The 17,140-nt window shown below is 33.3% G+C and overlaps 1 protein-coding gene across 1 annotated transcript; it reads left to right on the top strand.

Moving 5' to 3' along the window:
- Positions 1–10,875: 10,875 nt before the first annotated feature.
- On the top strand, positions 10,876–13,940 carry LOC127126275 (probably inactive leucine-rich repeat receptor-like protein kinase At5g06940). The gene is made up of 2 exons (XM_051055172.1): positions 10,876–13,305; positions 13,389–13,940. Exons 1-2 carry the CDS (start codon positions 11,016–11,018, stop codon positions 13,760–13,762), a joined length of 2,664 nt encoding a protein of 887 aa, XP_050911129.1. The 5' UTR covers positions 10,876–11,015; the 3' UTR covers positions 13,763–13,940.
- The last annotated feature ends 3,200 nt before the right edge of the window (positions 13,941–17,140 follow it).

Raw genomic sequence — 17,140 nt, 5'->3', positions numbered from 1 at the left:
GGATCAAAGACAAGAAAAACGGCGCAAAACAGCAAAAAGACATTTTCTCCCATACAAAAACTAAGAGGCTGTTACCGCCACCTGTAGCATCTGCTACGGGCCGTAGCAACAGAAGCCCTAGATGCCCCCATTTTAAGATTCCTAGTATTAAAGTCAGAGGCCTGCTACGACCATTCGTAGCAGGGAGGCGAGAGAAAGATGTTAAATTTGTTTTGTTTCCCTAATTAGGTTGATTCTCTCTTAATTGTGGCCCTTAGGCAATATTTGATTTGTCTTAAATCTGAATAGTTCACATCAAACCAAAGATATTATCCACTTTTACTATTTTGCTATAAAACTCATAGCATGTTATGAGTTTAGGGTTCCCAACTTTATTCCAGTTTTCATTCCTAGTTTTTTATGTATTTTGTTATAGTTTTCTCTGTAACTCAAGTCTCCAAGGGAGCAACTGTGGAACAAGGTTTATTCATAATTCTGGTTTTTATTATCTATTCCATCTCTATTATTCATTTATTATGATTAATTGATATGATATTGTTGATGAATACCTTTGTGATTGTGTTTGCCCTCACCATGAGTGAGTAGTTCCCTAGGGACTAGGGGTTATGAGGATTATTTCATGACCTATCGTATGATCTGTTACTATCGATTGCGATATTTTTAATTAAACTTATTTTTTAATCTGAGTTCATGCATTCCAACTTCGTTACGAAAGTAAGTGGTTCTCAGGTATCGATCGTAGTCTGAAAAGATATGTATCAATATTGGAGCACATATTTTTAAACAACCTAATCCAAAGAAGCGAAAGCGCTTGTACAAATTTAAGAAAACATATAGATAGGAAAAATTAATGACTCTTCGAAGAATAATTCAGACGATGCGAAAGTCGAAAGCATGTAGCGAAAGCAAGTAGTGCCTAATTTTATCTATTTTCTATAATTTCTGCAAAGTTCTCGTAGTATATGTAACAAGGATCATGTGATTGTGTTAGAAATATGAACTGTAACCCTGGGTTCTGTTTGCCCCAGTTTGAGATTTAAGTGATTTTTCATTAAGTTGTTTTCATTTAATTGATTTTTCTGTTAAGATGTTTACCAAAATCCCTATTTTCGATTTCTCTAGATATACATCGATAGGGCAAGAATTCGGTACTTAAACCATTGGTCTTTATGGTTTGGTATCTATTTTATTACTTCGCGACAATCGTGCACTTGCGACTGCACCAATACCCAATTTTATTTGGGTCCTTTGATGTTTGTGGAATACATATTATGAGTAGACATCTTTCTCCTTTTACGTTCACAATTCTCTTGATAGAAATTCGAGGGAGGATATCCGTCATTTTTTTTCATGACTCTTTTTGATAAAACATAACATAGAAATATGGTCATCTTTATTACAACAATTTCATTTTAAGATTTTGTACTTAGATGTTGGTTAGGCATTGGAAATATTTCTAAAGATTTTACTATTGTTCTTAAGTTCATAACCAAGACTAGACTTATAGTAAGACTTCTTTTGGATACCTAACAAAAGATTCAAGTTGTCTCTTTTTTTAGTGAATTTATCAAGTATGTTTTGAAGATCATCAATTTTTTTCTTCAAAATGTAACATTGATCACACTTGATAGACTAATCTAAGACTTCTTGAGAAGAGGAGGTTTATAGAATTAGATCATCTTGTCTCTCTTTAAGTTATTCTATTTCTTCCAATAAGTTGTTATTTTTCAATTCAAGGGAAGAAATAATGTCTTTGGAGGTAGAGACATTTTTTTCTAATTTACTTGTTTCTTTAGTTAGATTTTTACACATGTTAAACAAGTCTTGATAGTAAAAATAAGAGGTTACCTCTTCTTCTTCATGATTTTCCATGAGACACATGTTTAGTTCCTCATTGTTAGAGGATTCACATCATTATCATCCCAAGATATGCATCTCTCTTAACTTATTGTCATTGTTTCTTAGATCTTCTATAATTTTGAGGGAACTTTGGTCTTATGTTCCCTTCCATTCTGCATTGAGAGCATGTGGGAATGAAGGAGTATCTTTCTCCATTTTCCTCATGGCAACTTGAATTTTTTTTCATGCCTTAGAAACTCCATGAATTTTTGAAACATGATTTTTATGTATTAATCTCACTTTGACAACCTTCATCGTATAACTACACATATTTGATGTTAGTAAAGTTTAGTGCAATAATTTTCCTTTTCTTCTTGTCATCTTCTAGGTCATCAGCAAGTCTCTTCAGATTCATCTCATGTTCTTGTAATTTATCAAAAGAAGAATGTGTGTGTGTGTGTGCATGCATGCGTGCACGTGCACGCGTGTTTGTTTTCATGTGTGTGTAGGGGGCGTGCGTGCATGCATGCATGTGTGTGTGTGGGGGGGGGGGGGGGCATCTAAGATTTTTCACAACCGATTTCTCATTTAATTTTTTTCCTTGAGTTCTCATATGAATCACGTATGGGTAATTCATGTTTGTATTTGATTTATGCTCTCTTCAGGTTTTATTCTGAAAATTCACACTCATGAGTTAATGTTCTCAACCATGCCCTATTTACTCGTGTAGTTCCTTCGTGGATAATTTGGACGATGTCCCACATTTCTTTTGTAGTGTTACAGTGAAAAACTCACAAAAATTCATCAAGACCAGGAGTGATAGTGATAATTGTTTTTACTTTCAAACTGAGCTACACATTTTCTTTATCATATTTGATCCAATACTTTTTAATTATTTTCACTACAACACCATTAAATTCATGTGTAGGAATAAATGGACCTTTCTTCATATTCCAAATGCCACGATCCATCCCTTCTATGAAAAACTTCATTTTATCTTTCCACAAAATACACCATTCTCTATTAAAGAATGTGGGTCTGTTTAATGAATAACTTGAAGTTATTTTTCCTCCCGGGACAATTAGTCTTTAAGAGGAGTTAGGCTCTGATGCCACATGTTGGACAAGTTACTCCAAGCACAAGAGGAGGGGTGTGAATTGTGGTATTCAAAATTCGCGATTAGTTTTAAGCTTTTGTTACTTAAGAAGAAAGTTATGTTAGTATTTTTAAGATCAGAAAAAAAACGGAACTTTGGTTGAACGTTGGCCTACTCATGTCCCCAAGAGATCTTCTTGATATTTAAATATAATATTAAGATTTTACAGGTTATGGCCACGAAACTTTGATACAAGTTGATCTAAATATTTTACATTTGCTTATCCTAACCAAAAGAAAACTTTTCCACTAATTGAGCTAACAAACCGACTATAGATTTTACAAGGTGATCTCAATAACCAAAAAATATTTTTTTCTTTCAAGCTAAGTTATAGAAACAAATACATATTTTAAGATTGGTTATTCTCAAGAACCAAATTCAATTCTTCAAGAGTATCGCACTTTTGAAAACAACAATGGCATAACACGAGTACAACTCTTTCCTCCCAATCAGTTTTCACTTACAAGGCACTACGGACACTTTGATGAAAATAAAATAATTAGAGAGAGAGAGAGAGAGAGAGAGAGAGAGAGAGAGAGAATTACATAAATCCTAAATTCTAGTGTGAAATGAAGTGAGGAGGTGCCCCCTTTATATAGTAAAAGAATTAGAAAAAAAAGGAAATAATTCACAGGTCAATTAACTCACCTAATCGATTAGGTTGTTAGTCTAATCAATTACGTACTTCAAATAATCGATTATTTGTGCCACAAATGGAAGGTTTGGATAGGGAGTCATTACCAATCATTAACAGACTATCAAAATCGATTATAGACTTGATTATGCACCATCTAATTGATTAGGTTTAGGTTTTAAGTGATTAAATAGTTGGAAAACTGTCCTAATCAAGTAAATAGTCCTCTAATCAATTGGCTAGGCCTTGGAAACATTTTTACGTGATTTTGTTAAGTAAAGAAAGCCCTTAAAAGTATTTTAGGTATGTGTGTGAGATTCCTAGTATCATAGGAGATACTCTCTTACTTTCACAAGAGTTTGGTCACTCAAACAGACAACAACCAGGTTAACTTTTACACTTCTTATCTTTCACAACTTTGAAGCTTTCAAGTTCCTTTGCCTGATATGTCGGTCATATAAGCACATCATCGAAGCCTTGAATCTTCTACTTGATGATTTTTGAGAAATATTAGAGGTAATCACCATCATCCAAGAGGTGGAAATATATTACCACAAACTTCAACAATCATAAGCATTATCGTCATCAAAACACCAAGAAGGTCACCAACATCGGGATGATCATCTTCATACGTGCAAGTACATAGATCCACGGAAGTCGTGTACACCCTCGTCGAGGTGAACTATAAGATAGTTGGGAAACACTTAGGAGCCCATATTCTATCTAAGAAAGTTCTCACGGTCAGGTATTATTGGTCATCCATGGTCAAAGACGCCAAAGATTACATGAAAAAGTGCAACCAGTGCCAAATTCTTAGAGATGTTCATAACGCTCCTCTGTCTGAGTTACATGTGTTGACATTGCCAACCTTCCTCTCGAAGGGGAATGAACATCCTAAGCCCATTTACTTAAGCATCATGCTAGTTAAAGATCTTGAATATGGTAGTACATTACTTTACAAAATGGGTCGTAGCACAGGCTTTAGAGAATTTCACCAATGCCAACATTTTAAAGTTCTTTAAAAGAAATATTTTTGCAATGTACAAATTCCTTAGTTAATCATGAGTGAAAACGGGACATAGTTCACTTATAAGAACTTGATAATTGAAGGTCAAGGAACACTTCACTTTGGCCGAACACCATCAGACCAACGAAAAATAGAAGTGAAAAAATGGGTTCTATTGAGAGGATTGAAAATGAGGCTTAGACTAACTATAGGAAATCAGGAAGAAGAACCATTTCATGTTCTCTAGGATTATAAGACTACACCGCTTTCAATAATGCACGAAACTCCCTTTCGACTCAACATAGAACCGAAGTCTTCATCCCCGTTGATATAGGGGGGATAAGTTTAAGAATAACACATCCTTTTCCAAAATAATATGATTTACAAGCTATCAGATATGAGGTATACCTTCTACATAAAAAAGAGGTTCAACCTTCCTCATGAGTATCGTCATAAAGCAAGTCATATCGGCTAAGTATAACAAGTGAGTTCGACCTTGGGAGTTCTAGTCGGGAGACCTGGTACTGAGGCGAACCGACATTGGCCCGAAGAATTTTAGAGATGGAAAAATTTCTTCCAACTGGAAAGGAGCATACATGGTTAAATCTAGCATGAAAAATAGATCATATACTTTAAAGACTCTTCCGGAAGAACCAATCCCAAGGACATGGAACACAACCAAGCTCAAGCAGTATTGTAGTTAAATTTTCTCCATGTATTTTAAACATATGTTTTTTAAACATGAATTTTAAATATATACCTAATGAAATACTTTTGATATGAATAATTGAAACACTTTTTTTGAAATTCATAAGATTGTCTTTCCTAAAGAAAAGCATGGAAAGAGACAAATAAATTGCACAAAGTCACTGCTAGAAAACCTTATCTTGGTAGCTAACCACTCTAGAGAGCAAGCGGTAGAGCTTTGGATACATCATACTCAAACCAATTTTTCACCTAAGGGTAGGGAAAAGGAACTGACCCTTGTCTAGGCCCGGTCCCTAAAGACGTCAAAGCATACTCCAACTTCCTGCTCAAGCATGAACATGATGAAATAAAATTATGATGAATTACATCTTGAAATAAAATCATGATAAGTTATATGATCAAATAAAATCATAAAATATCACATGATGAAACAAAAGCATGGAAGACTATGCAATGGACAAAGTCATGTAGAGATAAATAATGAACAAGCCAATCAAATCAAGTGGCGAAGGAGTAGGTTCATTAAAAACAAAAGTCGTGATATGTTTGACAAAATATTATTACAATCTTCAGAGTCAGCTTAAAATTACATCCATGGATAAACAAAGCCACAAGCCTTATTCATCATCACTGACTATCTCCTCATTCACAATTTTGGGTTCAGCGAATCCAAAGGATCTCTAGATCGGGGCAGAATAAATCAACCAAGTTGAGGACATTCCGAAAGGTAATATGGACGGTGTTAAATCCATTGTTGATAGAGGTATCAAGATCCTTATTCACCTTGGGAAGGATATATTAATAAGCTTTCACCTCCTCTGAATGATCTTCCCTCTCTTTCTAAAGGGTTTCCTTGAGCTCCTTAACCTTATAAGCCAACGTCTCTCAGGCCGTCTCAGTGTTTGTAGAAGAGGTTTGGACCTATTCAAGGACTTTATCATGCTCTAACATGGCCTTAAACTTATGTCTTAAGGATTAATTTAGGGAAGAGATCGTTGAATCGAGCTCATAAGGGACATCTTGGGTCTCCATATCTTTTTCGAGACCAACAATTTTTTCTTGGAGCCAATTTTATTTATCAAAAGCAACATCATCTTGGCCTTTTAGAAGTTTTCTCTCTTTAGAAGGTTTGACAGATGCATACACCTATCACAACCAACAACCTCCAAGGACAACAAAAAAATACGCTAATATATTTTGAAGGTTTTTTATTCCATTAACTCCAACTTAGTCGTATAAGTGAGGTTTCGGTAGGCATAATTCCCTTCGGTAGTGCAAGACTCCACTTCCTTAGCAGAACAGGGCCCTTGTGATATTAAGATATTTGAGAGTTTGAAATAGGGGAGAGAAATTGACTTTTTAGATTGATTACCTTTCATATCTTGGTTTTTATAGCTATCCTTCTCAAAGGTTATGCTAGTAGAAGATGAGGATTGGTCGTGAAACTTTTTGCTCCAACACTCAAACATCGAACACCCTAGATCCACTACATTTTATAGGCCAAATGTAACCATTTTCATCTTTCCATCGGGATCACCTTCTTTGGGGGTGCTTGCGTATGTTCTACAAGTTCATGCTCTTTCAAGGCCGCATGGGTCTGCCCAATCTGACATGAAAAAAAATTAAGGGATCAATATAAATCCAAAAATATAGTTAAGAAAAAAATAATATTTTATCTAATTTTTAAATGAATCACCGCCGCCTTTTAAATTTAGAGGTAGAAATATTATTTCTCAATTAAAAACAACACACTATCAAAAGTTTGACATAATGGTAGTAGCCGCACAGATCATACGATTTATGATAAAGACTTCTCTTTTTATTATTATTAGATATGATAAAGGCCTTTTTAAAAACACAACAAATCTGTTATTTTCAAAGTAAAAATTGAGAATGGAGCATACATAAAGCTAAGTCATAAGAATAATCATAATTAACATAGTTTGAAAATATTATTGATAAAAAGGAGAAAAAGAAACGACATACTATTATAAAGTAAATGAAATCAAAATTATTTAGGATATAGAACAAATTAGCAATACATTAATCTAATCAAAACAAGTTGATGTTGACCTCTCAGTTTGTTATGTGCAAAATCAACGAGTCTGAAACATGGGATGGAGACTTTTGTCTCATAGTCAGCCATGTCCCTCACGAGAATCCTTCGTTTCTTGCTCCATTTTCTTTTATCATCCTCGTTATACTCACTTGCTCCATTTTTTTTTCTCTCAATTGCACCACTCTTCTCTAACTTCTATATATTATTATATTTTGTATCTTTCTTTTTTTCATAATATGCTACTAGGATTATTTAACGTTTAATAGAAAATTTGTTTTATTTGATAGTTTAGCATAATCAAATAAAAGTACTAGTACTGTCTGTGTGACTTTCTGAATTCTGACGGTCGTTAAGAGACCCCACAGAGGAACACAAATTGACAATGTGGTCACGTGACTCATTGAATTGAAGCCAAAAACACATTCATTGTAATGAGGTACACGCATTGAATTCCATAGGGTAATCATCCTAAACAAAATTTGGTTGTTAGAAGGTCAATTCAATTCCATTCCTAAGCTTTCTTTGGATTCCATTAACAAGGTTGAAAAACGTCATTTCTTTCCATCTGAGGTGAAAACTTTTACTAATGTCAATGAGGAAAAGGTGGCAATGGGCTAATGGTAATAGCATCATATTCTTGGGAGTTGGGACAATGTCTTCAAGTTCCAACTTCTTACTGTAATAATCTTGTTTTCTTTGTGTCAAAAGAAAAAAAAAACTAATCTTGTTTTCTTCAATAAAATTAACATTTCAGACGATGTTGAAGATTAAATATTATTCTGAGGTTTTTTTCACGCATATAAAAAAATGTTATAATATTGTTGTGTAAAATTATCGATCATTTTGAGATGTGTCCATATTTATATGGTTTATCAAAATAAAGATTTTTGTTTTATTTGGAAACACTTAAATTGTCCGACGGGTTTAATATGAACGCTTATCATAATTTCTAACACTTGTAATAAATGAGTAGAGATTCTCTTTAATTCTTAAAAGAAATTGACATAGTATAGTTTTGATGCACAGATATTTGATTAATTATATAATTTATATATTTTTAAATTATTGTAAAAAAAACATCTCTATTTCTTAAAATTATAGTAATGTGACACATCTAATCTTTATGAACTAAACGGATGTATTATTGTAGTTTTTCCGCTCGAGTATTTCATAGTCGTTTATATTTAAATATATTTAATTAAAAATAAATTGAACAATATAGAATTCGCCTTTTATATTCAAAAGCTATAAATTCTAATTTTAAATTAAATTAGTTCTAAAAAATCAAATCAAATCTCTTTTGCAACTACCAAACACATTAAAATCGAATTTATATAGATCTAAACATATATACATAAAATTTTGAATTTTAAACTCACGTAACCCACCTTTTTAAATTAATTCTCAAAATAACTTATATAGTTGAAGTTCCGTTTGTTTGTCTTATTTGTATAACTCTTAATGTAAAAACACACACACACAAAAAAAAAAACATCTATATTTTTTATGCTTCATCCCTAACACCCATCAACCACAACAGTTTCACATTCTCGTATTAACAGAAGTAAGCTAACTTCATTTTTATTTATTCACTTTACTGATTATTGTCTCTAACTAATTTATTTGAACTTTTTTGGTTTAGATGGTTGACTTGTGGTATGACTTACAATAGATGTCCTATACATTGTATCATTCAATATCGCAATCTCTTAGATCACCTTACATTTGGAGATGTATTATCACTAAACGAATCAATTTATTTTTAAGATTACCCATTTTATGATCTAACCTTTTGTTCTTTTACCGTTCATTTGACGTCCATATCTAAACTTGGAACATTAACATGAAGTCAGAGAAGAAGATGCAGCTGTTTGGATTGCATGCACGTCGATCATCAGGTTCACCATTGTGGAGATGCATCATAGTGACCGTGTCAAACTGCAGTTTGAAATTCTTCAAAACATCTCAGATCCTCCGACGTGTCTCGGTCAATGGCATCAACTAAAAGTTAATGAACAATGGAACTTTGTCAATTGAGAGTACTTTGTTAAATATGAGTGTCGTAAATGGAGGAACTGTTGTGACCGTGTCTTACGGGACGCTGTAATGTCAACCTCGTCTAAACCAACTAATACTTACATGGCTTGGTACATATCGATTGCAACTGGGTTTGTCTCCGAAGAGAGGTATCTATACGACCCACGACAAACTACTTACACACAAGAAACTTCAATGTCTAAACCCCCAGAAAATTATCAGACATGTTACTCACAATCTCTTATCCAACAAAATTATTGACCCACAAACACACAAACCCCCAACCAAAACATGTCAGACACTCAACCACAATATCAATAGCGTCCTTCATACCATCTACAACAAAATGATTATTATCAAGACACCTGAAATACATATGCCCCTAACACAACACCGAGATATTGCCAAAACACCCAAGGAACATATAACACCAACATTTCCTCATACCATATCCAAAACACCCAAACATCACACCATAGCCAAAATACTCAAACATCACAACAACCATATGACTATCAAACACCATAACAATCATTTCAATCTTTCTCCAACGAATCGTTTACACCAATATCCCCCTTTAATCGTCTAGCCAGCACATCAATGACCCCATCAACACATCTAGACTACTTTGGCATGGGTCACGAACTAAGTTACGACAGTGTGTCGCTTCATACATAAGACTTCTTAGAAATGCAAGAATTTCTTAGGAATTCTGATGATGTTCCAGAGATCTCAAATCCTCAAACACCTTGAATGAATCTACAACGAGTTAGGGTTGCTATGGGGTGTGGGACCGATGATTGGTATGACCAACCTTGTTGTCATTCTTAGTTTATGTGAAAGTATTTTTAATTAAATGTTAATGTTTATTATTTATACTAAAAAAATTCATAATGTATACTGATGGCAAACCAATTGACTATTCCATTTAAAATATGTACATTGACGTAAAATGAATTGACAATACCATGTGTAATCGTCATTTCAATTGGTGCATTCATTATAAAATATAGAGCTGACACTCATTCATGTGACAACAACAGCACGTTGTCCTAATTTTGTTTTGTTTGAAAGTGAGATACTTTGAAAAAAAATTAAAATATGAATTATTTTAAAAATTAATTTAAAAAGGTGAATTATTTGGTTAAAAAATTCTAAATTTTTTCACTAAAACTAAATTTATACCGTAGTACTAGTACTAACTTTTTCATCACTTAACAAATTGGATTTCCTATAAAAAAAAAGTCAAAAGAATAAATTAATTAGGGTGGGCTAGAAAATCAAAAGTGAAACTAACCACCAATCAAGGGTTATGTTATGCCCTGTGCTATCTACCAAAAGGTGAAAACACAAACGCAATACAATGCATTTATTAAAAACAATAAACTTTTAACCCTACTATATCAACAGAATTTCTCTATACCTATCATAACCTATTTCACATAAAAGTAACTTTTTTCTTCCTTTCAACCACATCAAAAACCACTAATAATACCCATTTCAAAACACACACTTTAACACTCATAAATACACCAAAAAAAACCAAACCACTTTTCACTCTCAAACACACTCAACAATGTCTTCACTCTGTACATTCCTCTTCCTCCTTTCTCTAACCTTCCCAATCTTCACCCTCACTTCATCCCAAACCCAAACCCAAACCCTTCTCTCCTTCAAATCCACCATTCAAGACACCAAAAACACATTATCAACATGGTCCAGCACTTCCTCAAACCATTTCTGTAACTGGACTGGAATTTCCTGTTCTTCAACTTCATCACCATTCTCAGTAACTTCTGTTAACCTTCAAAACCTAAACCTTTCCGGTGATATCTCATCTTCTATATGTAACCTCCCAAATCTCTCTGATCTTAACCTTGCTAATAATGCATTTAACCAACCTATTCCACTTCATCTTTCTCAATGTAGTTCATTGAAAAGTTTGAATCTTAGTAATAATCTTATCTGGGGTACTATCCCTTCTCAGATTTCTCAGTTTGGTTCATTGTTAGTGCTTGATTTGAGTAGAAACCATATAGAGGGAAATATTCCTGATAGTTTTGGTTCGTTGAAGAATCTTCAAGTGCTTGATATGAATAGTAACTTGCTTTCTGGTGATGTGCCTAAGGTGTTTGGTAATTTGACTAAGCTAGAAGTTCTTGATTTGTCTTTGAATCCTTACTTGGTTAGTGAGATTCCTGAGGATATTGGTCAGCTTGGAAGTTTGAAGCAACTTCTTTTGCAGAGTTCTTCTTTTCAAGGTGAAATTCCTGAGTCTTTGAAGGGTTTGGTTAGTTTAACTCATTTAGATCTCTCTGAGAATAATCTAACTGGTGAGGTTCCAAAGAGTGTTGTGTCTTCTCTTAAGAACATTGTTTCTTTTGATGTTTCACTGAACAAACTTTTGGGTTTGTTTCCGAATGGTTTATGTAAAGGAGGAAAAGGGCTTATAAATTTAAGTCTTCATACAAATGGGTTCACTGGGTTGATACCAAACTCAACTAGTGAATGTAAGAGTCTTGAGAGGTTTCAAGTTCAGAACAATGGTTTCTCTGGTGATTTTCCTGGTGTGTTGTTTTCACTTCCTAAGATTAAGCTCATTAGAGGTGAAAACAATAGGTTTACAGGACAAATACCTGAGTTAATCTCAGAAGCTTCTCAGTTAGAGCAAATTCAGCTTGATAATAACCTTTTTGATGGTGAAATTCCTTCAGGTCTTGGGTTAGTTAAAAGCTTATACAGATTTTCTGCTTCTTTAAATCATTTCTATGGTGAAATTCCTCCTAATTTTTGTGATTCACCAGTTATGAGTATCATGAATCTGTCTCACAATTCTCTTTCTGGTCATATCCCTCAGCTGAAAAAATGCAGGAAGTTAGTTTCACTCTCTTTAGCTGATAACAGTTTAACAGGAGAAATTCCTAATTCTCTAGCTGAACTACCTGTGCTTACTTACCTTGATCTCTCAGATAACAATCTCACTGGTTCAATTCCACAAGGTCTTCAAAACTTGAAGCTTGCACTTTTCAACGTTTCCTATAATCAGTTATCTGGAAAAGTACCATTCTCGTTGATTTCCGGTCTTCCTGCATCATTTTTGGAAGGAAATTCTGGTCTTTGTGGTCCTGGATTGCCAAATTCATGTTCCGATGATGACAAGCCAAGACATCATGTTGCTTCTGGTTTAACAACCTTGGTATGTGCTTTGATCTCTCTAGCATTTGTTGCTGGAATTTCTCTTGTTGCTGGTGGATTTATATTGTATAGGAGATCTAACAAAGGGAATGAAGGTTCAGTATGGCGCTCGGTGTTCTTCTATCCTCTCAGAATTACCGAGCACGATCTTCTTATAGGGATGAATGAGAAAAGCTCGATAGGAAATGGAATTTTCGGTAATGTTTATGTTGTGAGTTTACCTAGTGGTGATTTAGTATCTGTGAAAAAGTTGGTTAAATTTGGAAACCAGTCTTCAAAGAGTTTGAAAGTTGAGGTTAAAACTTTGGCTAAAATTAGGCACAAGAATGTTGTTAAGATTCTTGGATTCTGTCATTCTGATGAGTCGGTTTTTCTCATTTATGAATACTTGCATGGTGGAAGCTTAGGGGACTTGATTTGTAGTCAGAATTTTCAGTTGCATTGGGGAATTCGATTGAAGATTGCTATCGGAGTTGCTCAAGGACTCGCATATCTTCACAAGGATTATGTTCCACACTTGGTTCATAGAAATGTCAAGTCAAAGAACATTCTGTTGGATGTTAACTTCGAGCCAAAACTTACACATTTTGCTCTTGATAGAATTGTTGGAGAAGCTGCATTTCAATCAATTTTGGATTCTGAAGCTACATCTTCATGTTACATTGCTCCAGGTATGAGAAGTTATTTTCAACTAAACCAAACAATAGCTTTTTATCATATTAACTAACATAGTAATTGGATTGTCGCATTGCAGAATACGGATACAATAAGAAAGCAAGTGAACAATTGGATGTGTACAGCTTTGGTGTTGTATTGCTAGAGCTAATTTGTGGAAGACAAGCTGAGAAAGCAGATTCAAGTGATGAGTCTTCAGTTGACATAGTGAAATGGGTTAGAAGGAAAGTGAACATTACTAATGGGGTGAACCAAGTTCTTGACACTAGAATATCACATTCTTGGCACCAAGAAATGGTTGGTGCTTTAGATGTTGCTCTAAGCTGCACTTCTGTGGTACCTGAGAAAAGGCCATCAATGTTGGAAATTGTTAGAGGTCTTCAGTCTCTTGAGTCAAGGACCTGTACTGCAAATTTGCAGGGACCAAGTGATGAACCATCTGTTCCAGTTTGAAACTCAAAGACTGTTTGATTTTTAATATTTTTTTTTGGAGTTTTTGCATGTATATTTTCAGCTTTATATTTCACATCTCTTTCTTTTTTATTTTGATGATTTGAGATATAGAACTTATGCAACTTTTTTTGCTTTCCAAAATATTAATAGAGTTGGCAACAAGACTCTCATTTAAGAACTATTGTGTTAAGCCGTGAATGGGGAGATAAATTATGTTAACCCGTTGTACTGTACTAATGTAAATATATATTTTTTTAAATCAACTTTATATATAATAGTTTTAAATTTAACACATAATAATAATAATAATAATAATAATAATAATAATAATAATAATAATAATAATAATAATAATAATAATAATAATAATAATAATAATAATAATAATAATAATCTTATATTTAACAAACTAATAATAATAATAACTTTAGATTCAACAAATTAATAATTATTAACATATCTACGAATATCAACGAGTATAGATACAATCAAATTTGTATCGTTTACTAAATCAATGAATATTCAATAACTCATCGGGATGGTAGCGTGAATATCAACGAGTATAGATACAATCAAATTTGTATCGTTTACTAAATCAATGAATATTCAATAACTCATCGGAATGGTAGCGTGACGGGTTTTATCGATTATCACGTTTTTCTTTATCCTGTAAAATTTAAAAATTTCAATAAACTATCAAATCTTAGTTGGTCTCCTCATAATTGACGTTAAATTTGATAATAATAAAGAGAATTAGGCTCGATTTTCCGCAACTACGATTAGAATGGACTGAAACTATTTGACATTGAATACCATCGAACATTTTTCCAAATACCATCAAAAATTTATCCCTCTATTCGCATAAATATTTATCCCTCAATTATATAAATGTGATTTGATTATTTATTACTATTTTTATTTAATAATATTTCATCGCAATTAACTACTCTGCTAATTATAATTAATAAAATTATTTTATTTAATTAATAAAATTATTTTAAATAAAATTTAATTTATGTTAGACCTGTAACGTAAATACAATGAAGTCAATGTCAAAAGTATGCAACGATATCCCTTTAGTATATAGATGTATCATAGTATAATAAATAAAGTGTTAGATTCATTTATTTTTCTCACATTGTATCAATCTTAAATTACTCTTCACAAGCAAATCAATTCTCTTTTCTTCCTCATGACAATCATTACCACCACTCCAGCCAAACAATCCCTTCTTCTCAATGCTTTAATTACCTTCAAGTTATCATCGTGCATGGAAATATTGGGTCACGACCCCACTGTCGAGTATCAAAATCATGGGAGACATTGATAGAACATTATCTCAAATTCTCATCTTCGTCACCAACATAACGTCATTGTTGGATATATAACTCCACACATACGAGGGATGTAAAATATTTGTTTTGAAAATATATATTTATAAAACTTTTTAAATCATTTTTAGAATTTTAAAACATTTTAAAAATTTTTGAAAATTTTGTAGCGGAAATTTAATATATAAAAATTAAAGAGTTAAGGGGTAGAGAGATAACACAAGAAATTATAGGGGTTCGGTAAAAAAGAAAACACCTCTTCTTTTCCCTCAAAATTTGTTCTTAAAAGTATCTAATAAATCTTATGAGTTTTTAGTAGGTTGAACTCTCAAACCCCCTTATACAAGGAAAATGAAGTTTTTGGCTAACTTCCAACCAAAAGTAAATAACAGAGAGAAGCGGTTAGTCTTCATTCTAAACGACAACTTGAAGTGGTTAGTCTTCTTCCCAAACAATAATTTGAAGTGGTTAATCCTCAAGCTAAATCGAGATTTTACACGAGCTTATCTTGAACCAAGATGAGCTTTTAAACAGGATTGAACTCACGAACTTAACCGAGGTTTTGACGGGTTGACCATAAACCTATGAGATTTTATATCGCACTTATCTCGAACCTAAGCAACCTTTTAACATGGCTGAGCTTACGAATCAAACCGGGGTTTTGAACAAGATCACCACGAACCAATTTGAGATTTCATACCAGGTTGATCTCAAACTGAGGAAAGCTTTTGATCGGGATGTTCTTCCGAACACAACCAGCGACTTAAAATCCAAATCCCCAAACCAAAGTTTTTTACGAGTTTAACTTTGAACCCAAATACACAATCCTTTATTGGATAAATTATTTAACTAAGGCAAAATATTTCTTCGTGAATTTACAATACTACCCTTTCAAAGTTACAAGAACTCCTAAATAAACAAAAGAATTTTCTCATAAGTGATATGGCTAAATAAGCGAGAGAATGTTGAAAAATATTTATAGAGAGAGTGAGGTATGAGATAAGGTGTTCACAGTTCTCGATATGAAAATATGATGGAAGGGTCATCTATTTATAGGATAGAGGGTGGCACAAAAAAAGGAAAAATTCTTGGGCCAAAATTAATGTGTCAAACGATTGGCGTCTTGCTTCAATTAATTGGAATGCCTCAAATTAATTGTTTAAGGTGTTTAAAAAGGAAGGGAACGATATATACTTGTTGTCGTTCTTTAAGACATTGTCTTTATAATGGTCAAAAAGTGCAGGTGTGCATGTTACCCCTGCAAAGATAGGGGTACTTAGAGGCCTTGGTAGGTTAATAATAATTTGTGGTGGTAGGGACTTGTTCGTGGCGGAGAAAAGTCTTGTATGGTGAGGTTACAGTGGTTGAAGATGTTAGGTGTGAATATGGTAGTAGAAACACGGTCTATAGGGGTGAATAAACCCAAATAAAAATCAACCACCTTTTAAAACAAGTTATGAAAGTGTTTTCAAAAATTGCGAGCGAAAGGTTTAATGCGAAAATATGAAAATCATATTATTCTAAATTTCGATCACGTTAGCACTAAGTCGTTTCACTGACACCAAAGATGAATCTGATGAAACACAAGGTATTCAATTGATTTGATTGTATAATACACGAGGTATGATTATACAATGATCCAATATAAAGAATTTTAACCTCAATTGTTTATCAGAATTTTAATCACCAATTCAGCTCAATAAGGTATCCAATTCTAAAAAAACATAATGCTTACGTAATAAATCGCTATCAATTGAACAAACAATAGAATTAAAATACCTAAGCATACAAATACAACGAACATGCAAGAGTAAGAGAGAGGGAGAGAGATGACACCGAGATTTATAGTGCGTCGGCATTCGTCCCCGTTTTGTCTACGTGCACTTTTCAATGACTTCCCATTGGAACTTGCATTGTTCCTTTTTATTTGACAAATATTTGCAAGAGTCATACAATCACCAATCCACAATAATGCTAAGAAAATTAAAATCTCCTATCTGGATCTTGACTTGAATACAATACAATGCCAAACTCTTTTACGTAATCT

This window comes from Lathyrus oleraceus, chromosome 3 (genome assembly GCF_024323335.1).
Source record: "Lathyrus oleraceus cultivar Zhongwan6 chromosome 3, CAAS_Psat_ZW6_1.0, whole genome shotgun sequence".
In the NCBI taxonomy this organism is placed as follows: Eukaryota; Viridiplantae; Streptophyta; class Magnoliopsida; order Fabales; family Fabaceae; genus Lathyrus; species Lathyrus oleraceus.
The sequence above is the reverse complement of the archived record's forward strand: the minus strand, read 5'-3'. Positions and strand labels throughout refer to the sequence as shown.